At 54.5% G+C, this 16,288-nt stretch overlaps 1 protein-coding gene across 5 annotated transcripts in view; it reads right to left on the minus strand.

The window, feature by feature from the left end:
• Positions 1-16,288, minus strand: part of BCR (BCR activator of RhoGEF and GTPase) — a 147,160-nt gene that overhangs the window by 24,704 nt on the left and 106,168 nt on the right. For all 5 annotated transcript variants that reach the window (XM_049865396.1, XM_049865398.1, XM_049865401.1 and 2 more), the window contains 8 exons: positions 15,957-16,009; positions 14,927-15,067; positions 9,434-9,555; positions 7,336-7,504; positions 5,505-5,624; positions 4,208-4,283; positions 2,594-2,698; positions 1,639-1,713 (listed from right to left, as the gene is read on the minus strand). In XM_049865396.1, coding sequence (XP_049721353.1) covers positions 1,639-1,713; positions 2,594-2,698; positions 4,208-4,283; positions 5,505-5,624; positions 7,336-7,504; positions 9,434-9,555; positions 14,927-15,067; positions 15,957-16,009 — 861 coding nt within the window. The remainder of the gene's footprint in view (positions 1-1,638; positions 1,714-2,593; positions 2,699-4,207; positions 4,284-5,504; positions 5,625-7,335; positions 7,505-9,433; positions 9,556-14,926; positions 15,068-15,956; positions 16,010-16,288) is intronic.

The raw sequence follows: 16,288 nt of genomic DNA on the forward strand, positions 1-16,288 counted from the left end.
TATTTTGCCTTTTATAGAAACTCTGTACACACAGAATCACATAGTATGTAGTCTTTTGCATCTGGCTTCTTCTATTGAGCACCTTTTTTTCTGAGGTTCATTTATGTTGTTGCTGGTATCGGTACTTCACCTCCTTCTGTGCTGAGTAGTATTGTGTTAAATGGACGTACTGCATTTTGTTTATCTACTAACCAGTTGGTGAGCCATCGGGTTGTTTCCACCTTTTGGCTATTGTGAACAGAGCTATTATGAATACTTGCGTACAAGTCTTTGTATGGACATATGTTTTAGTTTCTTCAGAATAAACTCTAGGAGTAGGATTATAGGATTATAACCAATAATAATAAAAAAAAAAACCAAACCTACTGCCATCGAGTCGATTCCAACTCATAGCGGCCCTATAGGAGAGAGTAGAGCTGCCCCACAGAGTTTCCAAGGAGCTCCTGATAGATTTGAACTGCAGACCTTTTGGTTAGCAGCTGTAGCATTTAACCACTACGCCACCAGTTATGGGGTGGGTTTGTGTGAATTTACTAAGAAACTGTGAAACTGTGATCCAAAGTGGCTGAACCATTTTACATCTAATGGCAATGGGTTCAAATGACTCCACAACCTCACAACACTTGTTATGGTTGGTCATTTTGATTGTAACCATCCTAGAGAGTGTCAATCAGTACGTTGTGATCTGAACCTGAATTTCCCTAAACAATAATGAAGGATCCCTGATGGCACAATGGTAAAGTGCTTGACTGCTAACTGAAAGGGTGGCAGTTTGAACGTACCAGCCATTCCGTGAGACCTGGTGATGTGCTACTGTAAAGGTTACAGCCTAGGAAGCCCTATGGAGCAGTTCTACTCTGTCATATAGGGTCGTTATGAGTCAGAAGCAACTCGATAGCACACAACAACAATAATGACTAAAGGTAGCCAGCATCTTTTCATGTGTTCATTAGCTATTCAGATCTCTTTTTTGGTGAAATGTCTATCCAAATCTTTTTCCCAGCTTTTTTTTTTTTTAACCAGGCTATCTCCTTTAAAAAAAAAAAAAAATTTTTTTTTTTTATCTCTTTAGTATTGGGTTGTAAGAGTTCTTTACATATTCTGGAGAGTTCCTTATCAGACATATGATTTGCAAGTATTTTCTCCCATTCAATGACTTGTCAGAATTTTTGTTTTCCCTGCAGAATGGTGCAAATGTGACTTGGGAAGGCTAGTGGTTCGAGTCATTCAGAGGTGCCTAGGAAAAAAGCCTTGGCGATCTACCTCTGAAAAACCAGTCCCTAAAACCCCACAGAGCACAGTTCTACTCTGACACACATGAGGTCTCCATGAGTCAGAGTGGACTTGTCAGCAACTGGGTTGGCTTATCAAACACCTGCCCCATGATCATGAGACATGCCTTGAGGGGGCAACTGGTCAGCCTGCAAGAGTCTAAGTCAGCTGCTAGAAATGGCAGTGTCCACTCCAGGAAAACAATTCCACACCCAGTGGGTGTCAGTAGGACCATCGGTCAGGGTTAAAGCCTTCTGCTAGTAATCTGAGCAACTTCCCTGGTTTCTAGGCCCTGCCCGGTTTAGCCCTATCCTAGGTGGACACCTGCTTACTCCCCATCACCTTCTTCCCAGACCAGGCACTTACTTGAACTCTGCTTAAATCCAGTGGCCGAGTGGACAATGACATTCAGAAACCCATAGAGCCCGGGAGACTCATCATCTGTGCAAGAGACCAGGGAAGTGAGTGTCTATCTCCTTGGGACTTGGGGGGAAGGGGGCAGTGGGAGACTGGTTTTGGCTTCAAGTCAACCATTGGGCCCCCAGTGGCCACCATCTGCCCAGCATTAGGCAAGGCAAGATCATGGACCAAAATGAATCCATCACAGTCTCTGTCTTAGGAAGAGTAGAATCTAGCTGGAGGACACAACACAGGCAAATGGATGACCAAGATTAAGTGTAATGAGGCTTCGAGGACAGGAGAGGGGCCAGGGCTGACAGTGGGACATGGATGGTGTGTGTGTGTGTGAATAAGCATATACCTATGTTTATAACTGGGCACGTATAAGTGTATGCATGTGTACAAGTGTATACTGGTATGTGACTAGGTGTATGTGTGTGTGTAAGCATATATCTGCGTGTGTACTGGGAGTTGTGTGTGTGTGTATATGTGCATGCACAAGCAAATACTTGAGTGTACTGTGAGAGTATGTGTGTGGGCAACACTGAACACACAGTCTGTGTGAAGGTGTTGAGCCAGAAAGTGCCCGTTTGAGGGGAGGCTGGGCGACAGGTGAGGTCAGGCCAGGTACAGACGCCAGAGGGTCCATGGAGGTTGGCAGGCCTCGTGACTAGGAATGGAAGTCACCAGAACCCATGTCAGTCTGTGTCCAGCAGCTCTCCTAACCACCTGGCAATCGCTGCCCAGGGAGAACCCTCCCAGTCCCTCGCCTCCACTCCTGGAGAGGACAGCAGGCAGCGGCACACACCCACACTCCTGAGAGGCTCACTGGGCTATGAACAATGCTGACAGCAGAAAGAGTGCTGTCCTGGGGCCCACTGACACCACCGCCCGCTCACCCGCCTGCAGGGGAACAGAGCACCTTCCTTGTTGATGGTCAGTGGAATGTTGTGGACGGTCTGAAGTTTGACACACGAGTTGGTCAGCATCTGCAGCTCCACTGAGGTCAGAGAGAAACTTTTGAAGCCTGAGGGTGGGGACAGAGACGCATTGACCGGACTGTTGACACCGTGCCACAGGTGCTCACTGGGACCTTCCCCTCCCTCAACCTTCAGCACCCTCCAGAGCATGGTGCAGCCCAGGGGAGCCCAGCCTGGGCCCAGGGGAGCAGGGAGCCAGCATGATGAGCCGACATGTCACCTAGGCCCGGCCACAGAGGCAATTCCAGGAGAGGGCAGCCTGAAGCGTCCTCCTGGGTGGTGTCCCAGACACCAGCATGGCTCTGCTCACGCCTCATCTGTCCATTGGGGAAGGAAAAGGGCTTATTTCTGGGCACAGTACTGAGCACGAAACAGATACCACCACACTAGAAATGGCATTTGGATCCCCGCACTATGACAGAAAACCCTGGAACAGAGCACTGGCAGGGCCTCAGGCACCAGTCACCAGACTGCCAGGAGGCAAGTTCTATGCTTGAATCAAATACCAGCTGCCCAGGTGCTGGGCAGGAGGACATGGCTTAGCTAAGGCCTGGGGCCACATCAGGCATGTGCAATGTCCGGCCCAGTGCTTGTGCACGGCTTGCAAACCAAAAATGCACTTCAACAGGCAGAGACAGCTGCTGTTGTGGGGGACCAGGCCACCTGATACACGGTGTTCAGCCTGGCCGCCCTGTGAGATGAACCGTGGGGCAGAGTTTACATGGTCTCCATCTTAGCACAGATACGCAGGGCCAGAGCTGCGGATGGAAGTGGCTGCTGTCTTGCGGACCCAGGGAGGGGTCTACCTCTATACCCTTGGATACTGTTCATGGACGGGGGTGGGGGAGGTCTGCCCCATGTCCTGAATGCTGCCCTATGAACCCGAGCGGGGTCTGCCCCCAAGCCCCAGATGCTGCCTATGAACGGGGGTGGGATCCTGCCCCCACACCCTGGATGATGCCTGCAGACCTGTGCTGGGCAGCCTCCATACCCTTGGACAGTGCCCTGCGGACCCTGGTGGGTTGCCGCCTACACCCCTGGACACTGCCTAGACCCAGGCTGGGCAGCTTTGCAGGACCAGGGAGGTGACTCCAAGCCCGGGAAGAGACAACTTGCAATAGAGAGAAGGGCCTGCCCAAGGGGAAGTGAACGTCCTGTTCTGGCAAGAGGTTGGGGTATGGGGAGGCCCGGGCAAGGGGGAGTCAGGGGCAAGGAGTGAGTTGTGGGTGGGGGAGGCCTAGGATTCAGGAAAGGGACACAGAGAAGTCCTGGCGGGGGGGTCACAGGAGAAGTCCAAAGGGTGGTGAGGGGTGTGTACAGTGAGTAGAGGGGAGGCCCAGGACAGAAGGGGGGCTTGGGGAGGCCTGGAGGGGTGGCCTACTGTGGGGGTGCTGTCAAGACAGCTCCCGTCTGGCTTGTTCTCTAAGTTAGGGCTCCATATTAGATTCTGCTTGAATAAAAGGGTCCCACTGCCCACCCCCTCAAAAAAAAGGGCCTAGCTGAAGAGCCTAGGTGCCGAGGACACTCCAAGGGCAGGTCCCTCTGGGGACACTCACATTTTTTCTGCTGCTCTCGGATATTCTCCCTCCACTCAGCACGCTCGTAGTCGGAGGAGATGAGGAACGTGTAGCTCTGTGGGGTGTGGGGATGTGAGAGGACAGCAGGCTTGTTACCTCTGCCTGGCTGCAGGACCAGGTGCTTCCTCGTACTGGCCATGCACAGCTGTGGTGCGTACTCCCGCACACACACAAGGCAGACACAGACACAGGCACACACAGACACACACATACAGAACACACACAACACAGGCACACAGACACAGAGACATACACACACAGAACACACACAACACAGGCGCACACACACAAAACAGGCACGTACAGACATACACATACAGGACACACACAACATAGGCACACATATATACACACACACAGGACACACAACACAGGCACACGCATACACGCAGACATATATACACACAGAAAAATACATACACACAAACATACATATACTCACATACATACAAAGACACACACATATACACACAAAGATACACACACAGACACACACATACAATCACATACAAACACAGTCACATATATACACACACACAGACCCAGGCATACACAAAGACTCAGGCATACACATATAGACAGATATATACACACACAGATATATACACAGACACAAATATAAAGACATACATAAACACACACACAGATACATACATTGGCACACACATACATACAAATAATACACATATACACAGACACATACATACACAGATACACGGAGACAGCTATATATACGCACAAACATACAGGCACGCACAAATACACACAGACACACATAAACACACAGACATGAACACAGGGTGCTGGCGGGTACCTGGTGGTGAGGTGTATGTGTAAGCGTATGTATGTGAGACTGTGTGCATAAGTGTGTACGTTTGTGAGTATTTGTGTAAGTGTATTGTGTATGTGAGCGTATGTTTGTAAGTACGTATACGAATGTCTGGGTCTACGCGTAAGTGTGCATGTTTGAGTGTATGTATGACTGCATGCATATATATGTGTAAGTGTAGGTATGCGTGAGTGTACACGTGTACATATATATGTGTACATGTACATATATAATGCATGCATGTGGTGCACTGGAGAAGCCTCTCAGTGTGGGAATGGTCTCAAGAGAAAAACGACTGCTGCTCCACAGTGGGTCGTGAGCTGGGACCATGGCCACCACACGGTCTGCTGGGCAGGTCTTGGCCCCAGGGCAGCTGGGTCCTAGGTGGATAGGACCCGGGGCTAGGCTACATGCCTGGCAAGAAGGGCCAGTGGGGTGGCCTCTCACCTTGCCGTTGCGGTTGTGCACCCTGAAGGCCATGTTGGGAGACATGAGCAGCAGTAGCGACTCCTGTTCAGAAAGCTTCTTCTTCAGTCTCTCGATGGCCTTGCTGCCCTTGTTCGCTCTCTGAGGGAGGAAGGGAGAACGTTCAGGTTGAATTTCCATTCAGGGCACAGTGGTGCCCATTCATACTCAGTCTCTCCCTCCCACAGATGCTCAGCCCGAAGAGTGTAGGAGTGCCATCTGTCCCCTCAGCTCAGCTCAGCTCAGCACAGCCCAGTGCAGTGCAGCACAGCAACAACCAAACCCACTGCCAGTGAGTTGATCCCCACTCATGGGGGCCCCATGTGTCCCAGAGTAGAATGTGCTCCACAGGGTTTTCAAGGGCTGATTTTTCAGAGGTAGATTCCCAGGCCTTTCCTCTGAGGTGCCACTGGGTGGACTCAAACCGCCAACGTTTTGCTTAGTAACCAAGAGTGCTCCCTGCACCACTTAGCAACTCCCATCACAGCACAGGGCCTTGGTTACCTACTGCAGGCTGCCCTATTGAGAACAGATCAGCCTTTACATGGGTTCAAGGCCCAGCACAAGCTGCTGACCGTACTCAGTAAAACCTTTCTCGAAGGAGTAAGCCCTCTCACGCCGGCGGAGGAGACAATTACCAACCTCCCTCCATTCAATTTTTCCGAACTCAGACAATGTTCAGGGGGCTGCTGTGACCCAGAGCTCCCCCACTGCCTCTCTGATCCAATCATATCTCAACATTAGCCCCCAGACAACGGCAACGGCCCAGTGTGGGGCTGGGTGCTCATTAACAGCAGCTGGACAGGAAGACCCTGCTTGCCCTGCATCCTGGGAGTAGGACCGTGCTACCTGCCACCAGGTGAGACCATTCCTAATACCAGCGCCAAGGGCACAACATGGATGAACGCAGTGGTGGCAGGAAGCTGGCCCTGAGCCATGGACCACGGATCCTGAGACACAGTACGGGCTGCACCTCTGGTTCACGACACCCTACAGCAGGTGGTCACAGACCTGCTGGCACAAATGAACCTCAAGTCCACTCCGGGCTTGGGGTACCCCTCATCTGGCTGTGCTGGGCCCCCACGGTTTCCCAGACATGCTGGGCAGGTGGGGGCGGCTGGGGAGGACATCTGCCTGCTGTGCCCACCTCAGCCAGGTGTCCCTGATCCAGGCCTAAGCTTCCAGGGGCCCACCTTATCTGTGCCTACCACACGGCACCTCTTCTTGCCTGGGCTAGTCCTCACCATTTCTAAAACCAAACTAAACCAAACCCATTGCCAGTGAGTCAATTCCAACTCGTAGCAGCCCTATGGGACAGAGTAGAACCGCCCCAGAGGGTTTCCAAGGCTGTAAATCTTTATAGACGCAGACTGCCACATCTTTCTTCCACAGAGTGGCCGGTAGGTTTAAACTGCTGACCTTTTGGTTAGCCACCAAGCACTTTAACCACTGCGCCACCAGGGCTCCTTCTCACCATTTCTACAGCCTCCTAAATCTCTCTGGAGACCCACTGAGGTCTCACCTGGTAGGCTGTGTCCCCATCAGGGCAGTCTTAAGGGGATGTCTCAGGTGCTCCTAGACTATCCCTAGCCCTTCAGGGTCTAGCTGTCCTTCCCTTACTGACTTGGTGCCTCCCCCGTGCCAGCTGTGGCTGCGACCAGGTCCTCAGTGCACCAAGAGCTGCCCGGCTCTCAGAACCCAGCAGGTGCTGACCAGGTGTGAGGCCAGGTGCCTAGGAGGGTGCCCACTGGCTGTGGAGAGGCTGCTGCCCACACCAGCCCAAACCCTGGCCCCCAATTCCCAGACCCCGCACCTTCTCCCTCTGGATCTCATTCTTGATCTGGGAGATCTTTATCTTCATGGCATCCAACTCCTCGTCCGGCACCAGGGGGAGGTTGGGTGCCGCTTCTGTCTCGTCCACCGTCTGGAAGCTCAGGTCCGTGAGCGGAATGTACCACTTGCAGTCGTAGTGCTGGGTTTTGCTGGGCGAAAGAAGGAAGGTATGGTTACATGGACCGCCTTTCTGTGCTAACACCTCTGCTTCTAGGACCTTGGGAACTCAAAAGTTACTGGCTACCCAACGTTTAAAAAACAACAACAACAAAATATCCCAAACCCGTTGCCATCAAGCTGATTGCAACCCATGGTGACCCCATGTGTTACAGAGTAGAGCTGCTCCATAGGGTTTTCTTGGCTGTAACCTTTACGGGAGCAGATTGCCAGGCCTTTCTTCTGCAGCATCATTGGGTGGGTTCAAACTACCAACTTTTAGTATAGTGGCCAAGCGCAAACCGTTTGCACCACCCAGGGACTTTATGCACAATTTACCTGGCCCTCAAACCCAGTGTGCGCTCAATGCAACAGGCTGGGATAAGGCCATTGGCAGACACTGGTGACAGTAGACCTCAGCCATTCTTGGAACCTTGGCACATGTCCCAAGGCCACAAGTGTTTGACAAACCCTGAGCTCACCTTGCCCTGTATGGACAGATGGCAGCTCTCAGCTCCTCTGAGGACAAACACACTGAAGCCGCCTGGTGAAGGTTGACCCCAGAGCTGGAGGGGCTATAGATCTACTCAGTCTCATGCCTCACTTGACAGATGAGGGCCTGGGGCTCTGTTCTGAGGTGGCTGATTAAAACCACTCAGCACAGCAAGATGGGGATGACCCAGCCCTATCCCTGGGGTAAGTCATTCCAGGGGCTGCAGGCCTTGGCTCAGGATAGTTTAGGAGCCATCATAAGGCTCAGGGGAGATGAAGTGTGCAAACAACTACGGATGCCTGCCAAGGATGGGGAGGCAGCCGCATCCCACACACCCACCAGCCTGCAGTGGACCCCATCGCCCCTGCCTGCCACTTACTCTTCCCAGTTGGGTTATGGCACAACACTCCCCTAGAAAATGAAGTCATAGTGAGCTTTCTCCTTCACTGCACAAAGCGCAAAGGGTCAACAGTCTGGGCATCTACCCTGACCCAGAACATCTCTGGGTTGGCAGTGACCCCTCTGACCTTGAGACTGGCATCATATCCAGTTGGAAACAACATTGCTATGAGGTACAGAAAGCAACTTGGCTTTGGTCCTGGTTCCTGAGGCCAATGAGTCGGGGGCCAACCCAACCAAGAGGGGCCACCTGGGCCTGATGCTGACTTAGCCAGAACGCTCATGTTATCTATCATGGCCACAATGGGAGGCTGATAAAGCGCCTGAACCTTAAGGCTCCGAGAGCTTCCTGGTTGGTGAGGACACCTGCTCTTGGGAGGGTAGTGCATCCCTTGGGATAAAGAAGCCTTGTGCTGGGAACCCTCCCAGACCTCACTCTATACATCTCTTCTTTTGTGTACTTTTTGGTTAAAACAAATCTGTAGCTGAAGTATAGTATACTCTCTGTGAGTTCTGTGAGTCATTCCAACAGATTATTGAACCCCAAGGGGCAGTGGGAGCCAGCAGATCAGGAAGTGAGGGTGTGGTGTGGACCCCTGAGCTCATGGCTGGCATCCTGAAGTGGGAGTGGGAAACCAGCCCCGAATCTGTGGCCAGCAGGGCAGAACCTGGGGAGTCATTCTAACTCCTCAATCTTGCAGCTGGCATCTGCCTATTTAGCAGTCTGAAGGATGGTGTCCTTTTAACTTGTGAGCTCTGACCCAGCTCTGGGTGGCTAGGGTCAGACATAGTGCCACCGGGCAACGAGGATAGGGAAGTGGGAATGGGAAGACTGGCTCAATCTGCATCTTGGGGACTTGATTCACGTTGCTCATTACCGTGTAGTAGCTTACTAAGAGGAGACTGCCACCCAATCCCGGCCTCTCCAAGACTCAAGTCCTCCATATGTAAAATTGGCTCAGTGCCTCCAGACAAACTTCCTGCCCAAGAGGCCCTGGGGCACCCAGTGGAGCACTGCCTTGTCACTCACCTTCCACCCTGCTTCTTGAGCTTGGCACAGAGCAGCAGGTCAGTGAAGAGGAAGACGTGGCGTAGTTTGCGGGCGCCCTCCACCAGCTCCACCATGAAGCTGTCCTTCAGCAGCTGCCGGTGCTGTCGGCACAGGGGGGAGAAAGGGACTTGGGTCAGAGGGCAGGCCAGCTCGGACTGGTGCTGGGGACACTTCTAGTCCAAGCAGGAACAACCCAACCTTCTGGAGATGCCCTCTCCCAGGGAGGAGATTAACTCCTGCAGATCCAACCCCCAGACTGACTCTCCAGTGTTCCCCTCATCCCATTGTCCCACTGATAGATGGGGTCCTGCGAGCACTCCTCTGTTGAACAAGCCTTCCTGAGTCCCTGCTGGGCGCCAGGCCTAAGGTGGGGGATGGGTGCTTGGAGGTGACTGCTATTGAAGAGTAGGTCTGAGAAGGGTCATCAAGGCCCTCAGGGAAACGTCAGATGGCCCCTCGGCAGGGACACAGCAGAAGGTCTTCCAGCCCAAGAGGCAGAAACCAAGGGATCCTTCTGGAGGGGCAGCCACATGGGGGAGACCCACATCCTTGCTCCATACAAAGGGCTAAACTTCTTGCCATCACCAGAAGAGGGTGCTCCACACTCGACTCTGAGCTAACTCCCTTCCGTGGGGCTGGGGTGGGGTGGCACCCTGGTTCGCTGAGCAGCTTGCAGCTCTCAGGGCCAGGTGCAGACATGGTGAAGGCTCGGAGCAGATAAGACAGGCAGCCATGGGGGGAGTTACTCAGCAGCAGGGACTCCATTTCAACTGTACAGTTCATTCAGCTAACCAGTTCGGCACCTGTCTACCAGCCCCCAGGGCCTGGGGCTAGAGGGAAAACATGCCTGCAAGATCCCAAGATACACAGCAGGAACTGACGGGCTCCAGGAGGCAGAGGAGGAAGTCTTCCTGGGCAGCGCCTGCTGCTCCCACCCAGGTGTGCCAGGCCAGGATGCTGTGGCGAGAAATCCGTGACTAGTCACCAGGCATGCCTCCCAGAGCCAGTGTGCCTCAAAGACCAGAGCCTGGGGCCATGGGACCCCGCCTAGAAAGAGCCACGGTGGGCGAACTGCTGCCTGACAGCTTTGACTAGGCCAGGCTGAACTGCTGCAGACAGGCCACATCCCAGGAGGCCCAGGCAGACCAGGTACCATTCCCTTCCTCACACACCTGCCAGGGGAGCAAGAAACGGGGCAGGAGGAGCAGAGGAATGGGGCTCAACCCACAACTGAGCCTTGGGGGCGTACAGAGCCAAGACGGGCATGTCCTCCTCCTCTCGGCTTTACCTGCCTCCAGGGAGCCCCTCAAGTGAGGACCAGGAAAGTGGGGGATGGTCCTGTCACTCCACGGGGAGAACTCAGAGCATGACACACTTAGGGGTGCACACAGGCATCAGGAGACACTGGGCTCACATGCTGGCTGAGCTACTTAGCGGCTGTGTGGCCTTGGGCAAGTCACGTCACCTCTGAGCCTCAGCTTCCTTACCTATAAAATGCGAGACACTATGACCTCCCAGAGTCGCCATGAAAACACAGAAGCACAGCTCCTGTCTCCCTTTGGAAACTCAATGTTCAATGTCACACGCCAAATTCAGAGACAGGCGCAGTAAGAAAGGACATGGGTCTCCACAGCCAAAATTCTAAAAGGAAGCAGCCTGCAGTTTTTGCCTCTTAGTGGGTGGGAGGACCCTGTGCATTCTGCCCTGGCCAGAGGTATTGAGAGCACTCTCCACCACCTCAATGCCAATGCCTCTGGGCTGAGCAGGTGCCCGCTGGACCACCTCTCGCCTTCACAGAGAAACTCTTCCACACTGTCATGCATTCCTGCTTTGCAACAACCCAGTGGAGGGGCTGCAGAACTTGAACACTGCCCTTGGTTACAAGCAGGGACACTCAGGGAAGAGAGGACACTCAGGCAAGTGGGAGGATGGAAACCTGGGTCTGGGGCTCGCTCGTCTGGCATCCTGCCCACAGCCTCTGGGAGTATAGACCGGGTGGGATTGGGAGCAGCTGGAGGCTTCATCCAGCCCATTAGCTCGAGTTCCCAAGTGATCAGCAATGACTGCCCTGGCATGGCCCAGGCAGGGTAACATGAGTGCCTGAGTGATCAGCAATGTCTGCTGTGGCACGGCACTCGTGAGGGGCGCAAGAGCCGGCAGTTGCCTGTCAACCCTGGTCAGCCGCCACAAAGCCATCTCCTTAGTGTGCTGGGAGGTGTGGGATCACCTGCAGAAAGCCATTGGTCTTTGTTCTTGAGTCTTTCAAGCCCTTCCAACACCTGAGGCCAATGAGTGGGGGCTGATTCAACACAGGGGCCACCTGGGGGCCGACAATGACCATGCCTCAGGAGGCTGATGTCATCGATCATGGCTACGTGGGGAGGCTGGTAAAGGCCTTGGACGACAGAGGCATGGGGAGCTTCCGGATTGGCAAGAGCAAGTATCTGCTCTCGGGAGGGTATGTCCCTCTTTGGGGCATGGAAGCTTCACACCAAGACCCCTCCCAGACCTCACCCTATGCGTCCCTTCATTTGAATCCTTTTTGTTATATTAAATCTGTTATTACAGGAATGGTGTCTCCTGAGAGCTCAGTGAGTTGCTCCAGTGAACAGGGGAGCTGGCCGGCCTGAAGTGGAGGGAGTCATGTGGACTCCCAGGCTTGCAGCTGGTAACCTGAGTGGGTAGAGGGAAACCCCACATTTGGAGCCAACTAGTCTGAAAAGTGGAGGGAGTTATACAGGCACCCGAGCTTGTGGCCGGTACTCAAGTGACCCCACCCCAGGTGCTGGGAATGAGAGAGGGAAGGGCTGTGTGGGCCGCTGGGGTCTGAACTGAGCAGGGAAAGGAAGCTGAGATTTTCACAGGACACAGTTGGCATGTGGAGTGGACTTTGTTATCTGTGACGCAATCCGGCATTAGAGGTGGATGACCTTAGTCTCCCTGGACTGCTCTGCACAGTTGGCAGAGCGAGCTGGATTCACTGGAGAGAGCCCTGACAGAGCATGTGTGTGCCATCAGATGCAGGGGCCTCCAAGGTCGGTAACCCGCCACGCACAGTGCATGCAGTAGAGGTGCCCAAGTGACTCCTCACTCTGCAAATATCGCTGAGGCCTTGAGGGCCAGACACTGGCAAGGGTGCAGGTAAGGGTCCCTAACTGCCTTCAATGCCAGGCCTCCCAACGAAGACTGCACCCTGGACTGGCATTTGGGGCCCTAACACTCCCTGCTCGGCCACACCAAGGCCCCATCGTGGTTGGTGTGAGAGGAGGCTGGGAGAGCAGACTCAGGGAACAGGCCTGGCTACTCACCCCCAGGCAGCATCCAACTGTCCTCTGCTCCCTGAGGAGCGACTTCCAGTGAGCTGAATGGCAAGAAAGCATGTCCCTCAGGGACCCTAATGGTACTCAGAGAACTGAGAGCAGATGCAGCTCTGTACAAAAGGCCAATGGAAGAAAGATCAGCTGCATTTGCTTCTGGGGGGTCTGACCCTCATCAGAGCAGCAGGCAAAGGGAAAGAGCAGGGGTCCCGGGGCGGGGAGGTGGGAAATGGCATGAACTAGTGCTGTCTCCCAATGTCCCTGAGCCGAGGTAGTGACACCGGGTCAGGGCTGTGTGGCCTTGGGTTCCGAGAGGGCCAGGACAGGCTGCTGCTCCAGCAAACAAGATCCAAACTCCCGTTCCAGCCATGGGACAACCAGGTGTGGAGCACCTGCCCTGCTCAATGCTGCCCTCCATGGGTGTGATTCCAAGGCTTGGGGACAGCCAGGGAGCTAGCACCAAGGCCAGGGCTGCAGCAGTGTGCTGGATGGCAGGGCGCTTTCCATGAACTGCGCACTTTGGAGGGCCAGGCACTCAAGGAGGTGGGTGGGGCTTCTCCACGCCAGGTTCCCTTCCCCTGCAATATGTCCTTAGAGGAGACGCAGAGTGCTCCAGGGTGCCGGATGAGTCTGGGTGAAGCTGGGATTGGACACAAGCCTGGAATGGGGAGAGGCAGGGACACCTCCCTCTTCTCTGGCCTCCTCAGCCTCCCTGGGGTAGGCCCACCAGGAGAGACTGGACCAAGCCCCTGACTTGTGGCCAAGCTGGATTATATTATGGGCAAGTGAGAGCTTCTAGCAGGCAGGCAGGAGGGAAGAAACCCCACATGCTGGGTAGCCAGCCCCCCAGCTGCCCCGAGGACAGGGCATGGCACTATGTGTGGGGCACCTGGCACGTTCTCACAACATAAACCCGAGGGCAGAAAAGGATGAGGGCTCTCAAAGGCACTGCCAAACCTCGTCCCACTTGCCAGGTGGCCTCATCCCTACCCGAGACCCAGAAACCACAGGCAGCTTCCCCACCACATGCTGCCCATGGTCTCCTCTGATCTCCAGTCTCCGTGTGCATGTTACCCGTGCCCATTAGGCTCTGCCTGCGGAGTGGCACCTGCCAGCCACACTGCTATGCCTGCCTGGTGAGGGTCAGAGGTGGTGGGCTGGCCCGGGAGCCCTGACAGCATAGGGGGCTGGCTCAGCTGAGCCCTCTGTGCTTTCTGAATGATTAGTGCTGAGGACATGAGAGGTGCCCAGGAATGATGGGTGGGACCGTCCATCAGAGAGGGAGGAGAGGAAGGAGGAGGATGACCACGTTCATGCCCTCCAACCACTCCCATGTCACGACGCTAGCAGCAAACTCCGCTCTTTCTTCTCCCTTTAAAGTCCTTTGCCCCTCCTGAGGCGGAAGAGCTAGAGCTAATAGTTTCCTAATGGAGAGTGAGTCCCTGGGTTGTGCAAACAGGCTACTAAACAAAAGGTTGGAGGTTCGAACCCACCCAGAGACGCCTCAGAAAAACGGCCTGGCAATCTACTTCTAAAAAATCAGCCACTGAAAACCCTATGGAACACAGTTCTACCCTGACATACGAGGTTGCTGGTTTAACAGAAGACCGTGCAGGAGGAATTAAGTGGGTTGCAGGAGGACAAAATGCTAAGCTCCTTCTCACCAGGCTCTTCAGCTGGAGCCCTCACACCTGGGAAGGGCGCGGGGCGGGGGGAGAGGAGTGCCCAGGACATGGAAGACAGGCTGCGAGTGGACGAGCAGGCTCGCCCCCGTGACGACACCCCAGTGCCTCACACACAGGACCAAGCAAGGGTCCTAGAGTGTGACAATGAACGGTCACAGGACCAACACAGAAGCAGGTGCTGTGGTGTCCGCTCCGACTCCTGGCGCCCCCACGTGTGTCAGAGTGGAAGTGCACTCTATAGAGTTTTCAGTGGCTGATTTTTTGGAAGTAGATTGCCAGGCCTTTCTTCCAAAGTGCCTCTGGGTAGACACCAATCTCCAAATTTTGAGTGAACAGCAGAGCTCATTAGCCATTTGTACCACCCAATGACAATCTCCTGTGAACCACAGAGGGGCTCCAGGTCTCAGACCAAGGGCACTGCGGGTCCCCCCTGCAGGCTTGGCACACACGCCCACCCTGCCCCAGCTCACCTCCCCCTTCTTGACAGTCATGGACTGCCGGCGGGGCGTGATCTCCTCGTTAATGCTAGAGAGGAAGTTCTGCGAGATCCTGAGGGCGTCCTGCAACAGCGGGTGATCAGGGTGGCTGGGTGGCGTGTGCTTCAGCAGATCCTGCCGCAGAGTGGAAGAACTCAGGTCAGAGAGAGCAGCACTGATCAAGGGCTATCTGCAACTTCAGACGCACATGGGCGGGATCCCAGGCCGCTGGCTCCCCACAGAGCGGTGCCACTGCTGACAGGGAACCGGGGCTTTAGGTGAGGTCCTAATGGCGCACCAAGACACCCATGCTGTTATAAGCTCACAAGGGGCTGCCACCAGAAACAAGGGTCTCCAGCTGTTATTGTTGGCTGCCATCAGGTCAGCCCAACTCATGGTGACCCAGGTACAACAGGATCAAACTGTTGTGATCTCCAGGGTATCTACTGGCTCATTATTGGACGTAGATCACCAGGCCTTTCTTCCTAGTCTTAGTCTGGAAGTTCCATTGAAACCGGTTCAGCATCATAACAGACAAGCCTCCACTGACGGATGGGTGGTGGCTATACATGAGGTACACTGCCCAGGAATAGAACCTGGGTCTCCTGAATGGAAGGAGGAGATTCTACCTCCCTGCTCTTCTCCCCAAGCAGTGAGCTGCTGGCTCCCTGATCACACCTGCTGTCTGTCCCCACCCTGTCCATCTTGGAGGCTCATGTACTGTGACCACTGTGATGCATCCCCACCACCCACGTGGACCAGGACACCCCCTGTGGTGCCCTTCCATGCCTGTGCCTCCCCTGTAGGGATACCTGGGGACACTGGAAAGCCTGTCTATGCCCCCCACCCTGCCCCAAGCCATGAGTTCGTGGATGGCAGAGGCCTCTCACTTCTGCATTCTCCATAAAGGTATGCAGGCCAGGGGGCAGGTCAGACAGGTGGGCAGAAGAGACAAGCATCAGTCTCAGCCCTGGGCTACAATGGACCATGGGACAGCGCTGTGCCCTCAGGTGCTGTGACTCACGTGCAAGACGAGTGTGCTGCGTGTCACCCGGTCCACAGGCTTGTAGAGCAGGGCTGCGGAGAGACGCAGTTGTGAGCAGGGGCAGCCATGCCACACGCCCTCTGCTCAGCGACAAGGGTGAGCCCAGGGTGTCAGAGGACTGGTGTGTGTGTGTGTGTGTGTGTGTGTGCGTGTCTGTGTGTCGGTCTTTAATGCAGCGTCCAGGCTGTGTGGCTGACTCTGTGACAATGACTAACAGGACCCAGCACTGACGCTCTTCCCAACTCGGGACACAGAGCTTGCCAGCACCTGGGACAGGCTAGAAAGGGCCCCGATCCTGGCAGTAGGACTGG

The sequence above is a fragment of the Elephas maximus genome, chromosome 22 (genome assembly GCF_024166365.1).
Source record: "Elephas maximus indicus isolate mEleMax1 chromosome 22, mEleMax1 primary haplotype, whole genome shotgun sequence".
Lineage (NCBI taxonomy): Eukaryota > Metazoa > Chordata > Mammalia > Proboscidea > Elephantidae > Elephas > Elephas maximus.